We start from the raw sequence: 13,060 nt of genomic DNA on the forward strand, positions 1-13,060 counted from the left end.
CCAAGTGGTATTGAAAAGCCTTTTAAAAGATTTGCTGTCATTAAAATGCAACGGTATTTTTAAGCAACACAGAAGAACTCCAGGCAAGGCAATACAGAGGAGCCCTCTGGCTACTGACCAGACCACGAAAAGCACCAGGCACATCAAATGGAGCCATGACACAGGCTTCAACATACTGCTACTGCGCAGAGAGTGTCGGCAGGACTTTGCAGCAGCTTCTGCTTTTAAGCTTGTGCCACCAGCTGAACTCTAGCCATCCCAGGATAACAAAATCCACCTGTGCAAGGAGCAGCAACAAGGGCCCCGCACCCTCCTCAGTGCCTCCCTGCCCGCTGCACACAGGGTGCTTTCCCAAAGGAGCTGAGGGGTTTAGGGTTTTTTTGCTCCCAGCTGTTGCTGAGGTTTCAGGAAAGGAAGACACTACTTCTGCATGAAGCAGGAGGTCTTTATTCACACCGAATTATAAGTTTGACAAGAGCTTAGATGCAAAATACCCCTAATCAAATGAGAAACTTTTTCCTCAGAAGAGCTTTTTATTTGGAAAGAAAAAACCCTACATATTAATTAAAAAACAACTCAAGAAATCCACCCATATCGAAGTATGAAAGAGCAACTGGAAAGGAAAGACACCTGAAACAAGAGGAAAAAACCTGCTTACAAAAACCAGCCAGGCCAGTCACCAGAAAGTCAGCAATAGCATACAGACCCTTAGGCCAAGCCTCCTTTCACGAGGGCACATGTCTCCTTGGCCAGCCGCTGTTCATGAGCAAAAACCTGGTGGCCCTCAGGCTCCGTCTGGGGAGTGCCCAGATGCAATCGGTTGCTTCACCCACCCAACCTCCAGACTTACCGGGAGCACCCCAGGCTGGCAGCCAAAGAAGTGACAGCTCCCAACCATCACACGCACGTCAAGCTGCAGGTGGAGGCAAGGGAGAAGCCTCAGGGAACACCTCAGGGGTATTTGACCAGTAGTGGACAAGGTGAGCTCTGCCCCCATGCCAACACCAAAATGGCAGCAGGCAGGCAGGCAGGGAAACGCCTCTCCCACCCTGCCTACTCACAAGCTTGATGCTGGACTCCTGCGGCCCCACTCTATCCCCAGTCCACAATCAGCCTCCTCCAGGTGGCATGGCCAGGGGATCCTCACCAGCCCTGCCCCACCCACCACAGGTGGGCCACAAGCCTCTCTGCACCAAGCTTATAAGTCATCCTCTCAGCTCAGAAATTCAAATGGACATATATTTCTGTAGATCACACATGGATTCACGACCTAACATTTATACGAGCTACTTTTTCCTCCTACAGGTTTCTCAAGGCCTCCGGAGCTTTTGAGAAAAGCCGAGAGTTGAGCAACAGAAGCAGATGGGAGAAAGAAGTTAGCAAGTCAGCTAACACTGATGAATGCTTAAGACTGAACAGAATTAAAAATCTTTATAATACTATTAAAAATGTTCAGCTGCAAAAAGCTCCTCTGCAAGTTATGTTGAAAACTGTTTAAAAACAATTGGTCGCCTAACCCATCTTATTTTTTGTCAGAAAGTAACCTGATGATAGAGCTGCAAAACATCCTCTTACGGTGGTATTCTTCCTTAAGGTTAAAGGGTGTCCAATACATCCAAGTCAAAGACATCCCAAAAGCAAATACTCCTTGATCACCAAGTGAAATATTTACTCTAAGATGTCCAGTAGTCTCTGAAGTAGAATAGACTCTTTCACCTTAAGAGGTTCTAAATCTCACCCTGTATCTTTTGTGATAGACATGAACAATTTTACAAGCCACATAATAATTAAGTTAACGTTATCTTTATTTGAAAGATCAGCACTTTTCAAAGGATTAACACCATTTGGAAAGAATAGGGCAGGGCAATACCAATACTTCTGGACTTTGCTAAAACAGATACAGCTCCCAGTGTTTAAAGAGACAGCCTTTAACCCACACAGCTAGTACAAGATCACTATTAAATTCCTACCTGCAGTCTCAGTTTTACAAATATATGTATAAATTCACAGCAATGGTCCTTTATTTTAGAAAGTTTTAAATTCTGTGATAAATCCATTAATTTGAATCAATTTAAAGTGAGAGCATCAAAAGCCTCAAGAGCACTGGTAAGATTTTAACAGAACACTATAGGTTATTCTCCATGTAACTGAAGACAACCGTGTATGTTGTTTGGATATGACAATATTAAACAGTTAAAGTTGCTACTTGCTATGTGCTAGAGGTCAGTAGCTAACAATATCAATAGCTTAGGGTTCCAATGAGAACAAAGTAGAGATACATGCTTGTACCAATCAGTTCTTCTTGCTCCTCCATTTAAGAAAGCATGCTAGAGATTTAGTGTTACTCTGACAATGTTATGTTAAAGCACCATATACAATCAAAGCAAGAATTCTTCTACTGCCAGATTAAATGCCCTGGCACTGCTCCTAGACACTGCCGGCGCACTAGGATGGCTATGGGTTGGCCAACAGTTTGCCTCCCCAGTTATTTTGCTTCAGAAAAACTAGACCAAACTACCTGGAACACTAGACATGACCTTCCAGGAAGAAATATTATCAGTACCAAATTAAAGATGTATGAAAAATAGTAATTCAAGTAGCAACTTTACCTGTTTAATATCATGATATGCAAACATCATACACTGATGTCTTCAGTTACATATATGTAACTACAGTTAGAGAGTATCTATATTAGATTTCCTAGTAAGGCTCCAGATCAGGGAAAAACAGGCCTCACTGACAGCTGTTCAGTTTGATGTGCATCTAAAGAAAGCAAACCGTATCTATTGTTGAAGTACACATCAACAACTTTCAGTTTACTGTCTTCAGCAGAGGCTTTTACAGGTCTGAAGTCAGAGGTTCTGTGATTCTTCAAGAGAGCCTTATGACCTCAGCTACCTCATGTTACCTCCTTTTCGTTACCGGGTATCTCACCAGAGTTAACTTCCTTAAGCTCTGTAAATACTCAAAAATATAGGTATTTTGTTGCACACTTTCAGAAAGTCTAGATGACTTCTATTGTAGGGGCCATTAAGATATCCAGGTAAGAGGGAGGAGTAAAAAGAAAGCATATTGTTTGCCATTATCAAGTCAGTCAAAATTTGGTTCTATGTTAAAATTAGAAAACATAGCAACGTATTTTCATGACTTTTATGATGTTTTGTAGCTTGAACTACTCCCTTTTTAAAAAAAGTCTATTGATATAAGCCATTTAGATTGCATAGGACTCAAGGATGGGTATTCTTCAACTAGCAACAGAGCAAGTATTAAATATGGAACTTAAACCTTCATTCATGCTTACCTCAGACGTAGTATTTAAAAACAATTCCGGAGCCTTCTGGTTTTGGTTTTTTTTCTTTTAAAAAAGTTCTTAGGAAAAGAATATAAAAATATATATACACACACATGCTGTAGTGAAACCAAGCACAACTAAAAGGTAAAGTCAGTCGTATTTTCATGCCATGTACCTTAACTGGGAGGAAAAAAAAAAGTTACACATTTTCCCAGCAGGATTTATGTAGACCACCTCATCTGTGTGTTTATCTGCAAAAGTAGCAGCTGCTCAGCTGGGATGCATTTGAGACCTTTTATGTGATATGGTAGCTAGAAGGAAGAGCAGTCAGCACTGTGTGACCAAGGAGCTTTCGACTGATTTGAGATGGGAAGTGCTAGAGAAGCACATAATAGTAAGAGTATGCCAGGACAGAGAATGCTATCAGTTTTAAAATAAATCAATTAACATAGAAGAGAAATGGACAGCCTCTGATAACATATCCTCAAGCTCATGGAGTTTTCCCACTAGGAAAATCTACCAATTATCTCCTGGCAAATAAATTCTTCCTTAGGATTTCTAAATTAGGGAAGGTTCTTGATCAGGGCTTGTTACACCCTCTTTCAGATGTATTTGATATTTATGGAGACAAGTCACCACTCATCTGCTTACAACAGTTCCTACAATAAAAAGCAAGAGGGGGGTCTAAGTCTGTTAGACCAATAAGACCCTAAATCCTAAATGTATTATTAAACACAATTACCTATCTTGCCATATTCAGGTTCTGAATACAAGTCCGTTGGGTCTTTCTTACAAGAGAGAAGTAAATCAGTCATTTTGTAAGTTGAGGCGTTTTTACTAAATGAAAACATTTATTTCAGCACTATCATTTTTTCCCGATCACCAGTACTACAGCTCTTCTGTTCTAAAAAACAAACAAAAAAAGAGGTTTTAGCATGCTATACCCCACAGTAAATAAACTAAGTCTGTATTAGAGATTATTGTCAATATTCAATAAATGAAGCCTCACTACAGTATCTGATCCACTATGCATTAGTTAACTAAGATGACAGTTAAGATTCAATTAAGGAAAATAAGCAAATATTTTTGGGTTTACCATTTCAATTTTAATACAATTCAAAAAAGGTAAATGTTATGCATGGCAATGTTTATTAAACAATCACATTTCATTTAAGCATTAAAATGCAGCAGCCTGGAAAAGCTGCCAGAAACAATGTTGGCTTCAGAAAAGGCGATTATGAAATTACTTCCAATAAAATTCAAATACTCTCTTGTCTGTTGATTAGTTGAATGCTTTAGACTGGAAGGAACAAAAAGTGCAAATCAGCTGAATGTTACTTTCAAAAGTAAAGTCTTAGTGTCCTACAAGCAGTTACTGAAAGGCCTCACCTCAATCTTCATGATAAAGGACAAAATTCTCCAATTTCTATACAATAATTTACTTTAACATTTCAAACAACGTGACATTATTACTAAAACAAAATTACTTTCAGAATATAACTGCGGTATTCTGCCTACCATGAGCACCGTTTTTTCCCTTTTTTTTTTTTAAATCTAATTTGTTTGACATGAGATGGCATGAGATACATTCTCACTGCAAAACTGGAAACTTACATGGAACAATGCAGTTACAACCAATTATAGGAACATGTTCCAGCTTAAGGTAAATTATACCTAAACACTGAATTTTCACATGAAAATTCAAGATTCATACTGTGGTATTCTGTTTCTGCTGATACACTTTCAGGAAAGTGACTCACCACAGAGCAGCTAAATGTCGACTTGCATCTTAGCCTTTTGCAAAAAGATTGCCCTTTAGTGCATCGTCTTTATTGGAGGACTTGTAAAGAAATGGACAAAGGTTAACAGGTAACATCAGACATATGGGCAAATCTTAAGCAATTTTTTTTTTTATTCAACACAATGATTCAGTGGCAGTTTGAAATAAAAACAGTATCTTTCTGGCTCCAAAATCATTTGAGAATCACTTCATATACAGACGTAGTGAAGAACAGTGATTACCATCTTATAAAGGCTCTGAGAACAATACTAGCAATTTTCAACTTGTTCTTGTAAAAATTTTTTAAAATATTGTGGAAACATGTTCTTATATGTGGGTACTGCTGCTTGAAATGGAACAGTTGGTTGACATCCAGACAGTTATTACAATTTTCCAAAAGCAAAGCAGTTTATAAGCATAATAAACAAATGGTCATTTTGCTAAGATTTAGACCTAATTTAGTAATTTATAGAATGACACTTTCAAACTGTGCAACACAAAATAATGTAGCCAACAGTAACATACAGGTACACCATTTAATATTTATTATATGCATTTTATATACATTATTTTTCAACAGCTGTACTTTTGCTATGTGGTACAATCTTAAAAATTTGCTGATTCATAGTTTGTAAAACAGAAACCTTACAAAACTCATCAAAACTCGCAAACTGATCAGAAAAGTTTTGTGGAAGACTAGAAAAAATACTTTATTGTATTAATCATGCATTACACAAACAAAATCTTTAGTTACACCATAAACTGAAGCACATCTGAAAATAAAATAAAAGCAGGGAATAACTAGTCAAAACACAGCAGATTTATGAATCTTGAACCAACTACTTTTGTATTCTATTTGAAACGCAAATAAAAATATTTTTCACTCCAAAAGTTCTGAAACAAGGTTGTTTTTTGGAATCAACTCCACTCCAGGTACTTAACCAGAGGAAAAAGAAATTCTTGGTTTGCAACTTTAGAATTATCAAATGTCCCATTTTCTCACCTATTTTAGACTGTTCAAAGAGTGCCATAAGAGATATACAGGGCCCTTTAACACACTACATAAAAGGATATAAAGACCAACAAAAAGTGAAATAAATAACAATAGGCCATTAGCAAGATGGGTAATCCTTGATAAATAAACTCGTAAATACAGTAAGATGTACAAAATATCACATAGTGATAGGATGCCAAGATTAAATTTTTTTTTTTAAAGAGTTCATTTGGGGGTGTTAAACCCTCTGTGTTTCATTTGAACACATTTTACAGTCCTTTATTTATGAAGACAGTTATGCGATGATGATGAATTAGCATCCTTATGCAAGGACTTAGCTGAGCTGTATTAGGCAAAAGAAGGGAAGAGTGTGGTTACACGGCAGCGGGTCAGTGAGATCTCTGTGTTTTAGGGTTCTATAATGCAGGAAAACATTATCAATACAATCTTGAGCACTGTTGTGACAGGCTAAATATATAAAAAGACTTATAAAAACTAGAATTTTATCCAAACATTTTGTGCAACTAATGCTAAAATATTTTAAGTTAAATTTCCTTTTCTTTAAAGCAAAATAAAAGTTTAAAAGGGGAATCTGTGGCATTCAACTGATAAACAGAAGATTATTAAGAGATGAAAAGAAAGCTACTCTTGGAGCTCACTTCCCCCCACAAGAGCACCACATTCCTAACCCTAAGGCAGCACACAGAGTCCAAAATAAAAGTCTCTTGTAAGATCAGACTCCACGTTTGCTTAAAGACACCTAAAGAACAGACATACGCTCAGATCATATCCAGTCAAGGCTACAAATACTGGTTTTCTTTTTTTGTGTTTCTCCCCACCCCCCAAATACAGTAATTACAGTTAAATGAATGAGCCTGACATTGTTCAAGATGTGGTGACCTTTCACCAACTTACACCTGCCCCACATAAGAGCCTTCACCCAGGCAGATCAGATGTAGTGTCTTATTGGTAACCTTATCATTGATGGCAGTGACGCATTCCCTCTTTTTTGTCCAAACAGACCTGCCGTTACGATGCAAGTTTGTTCTGCTATGTCACACAAATACTTTGGCAAGGGCATCAGCTCCTGCACTGGCAATGTATGCTTTTGATGGATGAAATGCTACATCATAAATTGACTCATCCAGCTTTTTCCTATGAGCTGTTATTTCTTGCACACATGTTTTGCTGTCCAAATTCCATAACCTAATGGAACAATCATGGCCTGTTTAGGAAAAAAAAGAAGAAAAGACAATAGACAAAGTTAGGTTTGTCAGAGTCTTCAGTGCATCACCAATGCAAAATTTATAGAGCATACAAGAATATGAAAAAACTCTTACTTCCAGACATTAAATAGATTCCATTAGGATCTACAGCTAGACTTGTGACAGCATCCAAGTGAGCAACCATAGAATGGATCATTTTACCTAAAAGCAAAATAAACAGTGAATTTCCTGTGAAGTATTGTTTCTTTTAAAAACAACAATCCCATTAAATGCAATATAGAATAACATGCTTATTTAGATTCCAATAATATCAAAATGATACAATTGTATTAGAAATTATTAAGTTTCAACTGCAGAGTCTTACATATGCATATGGGTAAATGACACACAACCCCCAAAAAGGCATTCTCATTATAAGCACTCTTTATCCACCTGACATCAGTGACAAAGACGACCAATCCTAAAACGATTGGGTGAGAACCTCAATTCTGAGTCCCTTAAATGTCCTCATACCTGCCCCAGTAGGACAAAGTGTTGATGAAGCTTTTTAAAGAGACTTACTGAGTCATACCAAAGGTCCACCTAACTCTGTCATTGCTAGGACAGAGGCTATCGGTGATAAACCGGGGAACAAAATAAAACCAAAGCAGCTATACGGGATACTTGCCCAGAATACTCTCCAGCTTCTAATAATTAACTGTTCTGTTACGTCACAAACCGAGATACTATCTATCTCTGCATTCAACTACTCTTAATGGGTTTCTTTTCAGTGAGTGTGGCGTGGCCTCCACTCCTGGGCTCTTAATAACATCTTTTAGCATCTCAAAACACTTTTTGGAAGGAGTTCCAAAACGTTTAACTGGACGTTATAAGAACCACCACCTCTTTCTATTTTAACCTGTCATCTGTTGGGTGTTATCAACTGAACCTTAGTTTATGTATTGGCAAAGAGAGCAAAAAAATTCCTGTAAGACCATGACTAACATGAGGAAGGTTGCCCACTTGCCTGTATTCCTGAAGAACCTCAGCCTATTTAGTTTCTAAGATTCTTCCTGAAGAAGCTAAAAGGTACTGAAAGTCTCTGATCATCTTTTTAACCATTCTCTGAAACATTTTAATTTGGCTATAACCCTTTTGAGACAAGGGAGACTGGAGTAACACAAAGTACATATGGGATACATCAAGAATTCATACAAAAGTACTAACGATGATTCTTTCTGTTTATTCCTTTCCTTCCTCCTAACATTCATTTTGCTGTTCTGACAGCTAAGTGCCAAACCGACATTTTCATCCAACCTCTTTTTATAACTCTGAGATTTTACCTTGAGTAAGAACAGTCCCCCCAGTGATTATTATTTCATATTATAAAGTTTGTTTGTCCTTACATGCATCATTTCACATTTATCCACATGGAATTTAATTTGCCTGCTCTTAAGTTTATGAAGATCTTCCGTTCTTCGTCAGCCTTCATCTTTAACATCCTGAATTAATGAATGTCAGTAAACTGTCAACATACCCTCCCCTGTCCAGATGATTCCTATTATGTTGAACTATTGCTGATCCCTCCAGGACTTGGTATTTTTTTTATTTTACAGAATGACCATTTAATTCTACCTTCTGCTTTCTGTCCTTGACCCAATTATTTGTTCATGCATAAATTTTTTTGCCTTATTCTACATCTTTGTTTCTTTAAAGTAAAATATTTTCATTTCAGGACAATCATTGCAACTCATTTAATGAGCACAATTCAAACACATTCATTCATGGCAGCTGAGAAGGGGGGGGGGGGGAACCCCAACCTCTTGCTTCTTGCTTTTAAAAACAAAAACCCCCTCAAGAACACCCCACCCAAACCAAAACAAACACATTTATAACATGGGTTCTGCACATGTGCTTACTTTTCCTTCCAACTTTGGCAGGATAACATGCAGGAAGTGACTGATAATTTGACAAATGGGAAAAACTTATGTTCATTCTGACAGTTATTCCAACCTTTTTGTCACAACAAACTGTGCAGTTCTTTCCCCTCTTTTCTCCAGATCCTTTTCTGTTTTATGAACTTAATCAGCAACTTAAGATACACAGGATTCCATTACTACAATGACTTTAGGGTTATTTCTTGCCCTAGTAGGTACTAAGCAATGTTCTTTGCTACTGAGAGTTGAAAACATAACTGATACATGCTTAGAGTTAAAAGCATGGAAATTATGAACCCAGGAAGAAAATGGTAGGCATATTATATAAATTATCAAAGCACTAACTTAGGAGGACCTTCTTGTCCCTCACAACTATCTCTGCCTGTTTTGAGAAAGTATTTTGTGACTGCTGAAGTCACAGTTACAATGGGTATTGTAGAATTTCAGTACCTTTTCAGTGTACTGAAGAGGTTTGTGAAGAGAAGTGTACTGAAGTGAAGAGGTTTAATCTTAAAAACACCAAAAGTTGTCTTGTATGAAACTGTATCACAAGCAAGTTTTCTCCAAACGGCTTCTCCTTATGTCCATCCAGATTTACTTTACACATATTCATACATAAAAGTTAAGTTCTCTTTATCCTTACCCGTTTTGTTGTCAAAAAATTTGATGTGTCTATCTTCATGTGCTGTAATAGTTACAGGAAGTGTGGGATGACTTACTACCTTGTTAATATGATTATTTGATTGTACACCTGAAAATAAAATTAAAAAATATTCACCTGCCTTAAAGGATTAAAGTTAAAAGGAGAATATTTTAGCATTACACTTTAGCTTACTATATTAACTAATAATATATAACAACATTTTAGGCAGAGCATCAATGAATCTCCTAAGAAATAAATAGTTTCTTTTCTTGCTTTACAGGATGGGGCTAAGCCAGGTATACTCTAGCAAATGTACTATAAGGTTAAAGCTGTACAAGTGGTGTATATATATGAAAAATTCTTGAGTATGCTAGCAAGCAAACCAAGCAAGTACCGCAGGGCAGCACTAGCCAAGTAGAAACAAACTGTGACATCTATCATATATGTTTAGCATACACCTCTTACACCTCCACATCAAAACATATTTAGCAAAAAAACCCAGAAAACACAACAAAAAAACAACCCCAACCTAAACCCAAAACCAGAATCCAAATAACTGAAGTCAACCTAACCTATTAGATTCTGTTGGATGCATTTATGTCTTATTTCAGCTTAAACAATGACGGGTGCCAGAGCAGTGGCACAGGCTGCCCAGGGAGGCTGTGGAGTCTCCTTCCCTGGAGACACTCAAACCCCGCCTGGATGCGTTCCTGTGCCCCCTGCTCTGGGTGTGCCTGCTCAAGCAGGGGGGTTGGACAAGATGATCTCCAGAGGTCCCTTCCAACCCCTACCAGTCTGTGATTCTGTGATTTAGAATCTCTTTAGAAGTTTTTAGAACACTCTTTAAAAAACAATTTCTTATCTTGATATGCCAATGTTTTAAAGCTTGTTCCTTTCATTTCTGTGCTTAATTGTTTTTTATTTCATTTAAGAGTCTCTCTACAAACGAGGGGAGGTATTTCTCCAATTTGTGATATTCTTTCTCACTGTCAATGCCAGTTTTTGCACAAGCTACCTAGAATATAGGTTTTACACAGTTTTGTAATCTGTGTTGAAGTCTTATATAAGCTACTTAATACTGTAAGTACAATCACTACGTAAACTGGACTACTTGGAGGCAAGAAACAAATTCTCCCCTTGCATTATCATTTAGATCTCACTTCAAAGAAAGGAATGAACAGAAACTGGAGGTTTTCCTCATGAAACACTCCGTAGGTTCACAAAAAGAAGGGTCCTCTAGAGTTTCATCATATACATACAATTCTTAAAGAGCTACCTCTTCGCAGCACTGTTTTTGTAGCACAGGAGAGAGTGTTTAATTGCAACCAAACTAATAATCTGCTTAATTCTATTATTTACTTACCTTAATATTCTCCATGTTTAGGCTGTGTAATGAAAACTGTCTTTTAATATGCAATTTAGACAACTGAATCTTGAGAAACCTTAGCTTAGAGAAAAAAACCTATTGCTTTCACTATCTCTAACCGCTTTCAAATCCTGCTAATCACAATCTTTTCCATTGTGTCTGTTCCAAGCATCTTTAAGCCTCTAACCAACTTTCAGATTGCATGCTGCAGGAAAGGAGCAAAACTTTTTAATTTAATTCACCATATAATAAAACTTGGATAAATGTACCTCATCCAAGATGGCTATTTAATACAGAAGAGCTTTACTTACCAGATTCTGTTTGTGATGAAAGCATCACCACTGACTGCGATGTTTCTAAATCATAGATGACTGTGCTGCCAGTGTTAAAAGATGCCACCATATGAGCAGGGTCACAACCTATAAAGTCAACCGATGTAGGTGTTCCATGCTCTAGAAAGAGAAAAAATATTGCCTTTAGAAAGAATGAAACACTTAAAATTGACAGTTTAAACATTTAGTTTGTTTTATACTCATACTTCAAAGAAATTTGATTCCCTTGTTTAGAGTAATGCTACAACACCAGGATTACTTTAATAAAGACCTTTTCCTTTTAGTCCTGTAACCTAGTTTTGATAAATGGTGATAATGGACACATCATCAGCTGCCTCGTAACAGATTTTCAAAATCACTGCAAAAACTTACCCTTCTCTCCATTGTAAGTGCAAATACAGGGCATTTTTTCTGGTGGGTTCCATAATCTAATAGTGCCATCTGCTGAACAAGATAGTAAGTGATTCTTTACACCGCTGTAAGCAAGACCCCAGACTGCATCTGTGTGAGCAATTAATGTGCCAGCTAGAACGTTTGGCTCTGGAAAAAAAACAGAAGTTCAGAAATAAAATCTTTTTAGTGAAGAAACATTGAATATGTATTTCTTGTACCTCAATATAAATTAAAGTCCACATAAAACGGTTATATATCCCCCAGCACTTACTGTTTAAGCAACAGCTAGAATATTAGACAGGAGGTCATTTTGCACAACCACTGCCAGCTTTCTCACCCCACTGCCACGCTGAAAAAACCCGCCAACAAAGAAGCCCACCAAAAAAGAAAAAAACTAAACCCCACCAAACCAAGCAAAAAAACCAAACCCCACAAACATCTATGTCCCCTTTTTCAGAATGATACACACTTGTTACCACCTCCTCTCTGAGGCACTTGCTTCTTCCCTCCAAATTCACCATCTTAAAGATACTTGTACAGAGGAAGGGCTGTGACAAGGGCAACAACACCTTCAGCTTTCCACTTAAACACTGATGCCTAATGCTGTTTTTACTAAGCGTACTCTGCTGACACAGAGGCATGCTCTAAAACTCTCAGGCACCCCAATAACAAAACAAGATTGTTTCTGTTGTGGAACAGGTAAACACATTCTTATTTTCTTCTGCCTGATACTTTACAGTTGTCTTTTATAGAGGGGTTTTTGATCTATTCTCTACCAGGCTTTGAGTACAGAAGCAAGAGAAAGAGATAAATGGAGAGGAATAAAGCCAAATAGATCACTAAAATTTAGTTTTGCAGGAAGTTAAAAACAAATTGGTCTTGCAACTCAAAACCCTGCTAACAAGCTTTAGGGAGAAAAATCATCCTCTTAGAGCTCTTTTTTAAAAATAACTTTATTAGCTGTGTAGAGACAGTTCTGTCATTATGCAGCCTGAGTGTTGTATTAGCTCACTCACTACACTGACGCAAGGGAGAGAGGAAGAAATCTTGATTCTGTCCCATTCCAACTTCAGTCAACCATGGCACTGCACCCTCAGAATTACACTAAACACAAAAAG

General features: G+C 37.5%; 1 protein-coding gene across 3 annotated transcripts in view; it reads right to left on the minus strand.

Moving 5' to 3' along the window:
- Positions 1-4,422: 4,422 nt before the first annotated feature.
- STRN3 (striatin 3) overlaps positions 4,423-13,060 on the minus strand; it is a 66,929-nt gene continuing 58,291 nt past the window's right edge. For all 3 annotated transcript variants that reach the window (XM_075103290.1, XM_075103289.1, XM_075103291.1), the window contains 5 exons: positions 11,922-12,089; positions 11,529-11,669; positions 9,852-9,959; positions 7,407-7,493; positions 4,423-7,291 (listed from right to left, as the gene is read on the minus strand). In XM_075103290.1, the coding sequence (XP_074959391.1) occupies positions 7,122-7,291; positions 7,407-7,493; positions 9,852-9,959; positions 11,529-11,669; positions 11,922-12,089 (674 nt within the window). In that variant the 3' untranslated portion in view covers positions 4,423-7,121. The remainder of the gene's footprint in view (positions 7,292-7,406; positions 7,494-9,851; positions 9,960-11,528; positions 11,670-11,921; positions 12,090-13,060) is intronic.

The sequence above is a fragment of the Phalacrocorax aristotelis genome, chromosome 9, assembly GCF_949628215.1.
Source record: "Phalacrocorax aristotelis chromosome 9, bGulAri2.1, whole genome shotgun sequence".
Taxonomy (NCBI): Eukaryota; Metazoa; Chordata; class Aves; order Suliformes; family Phalacrocoracidae; genus Phalacrocorax; species Phalacrocorax aristotelis.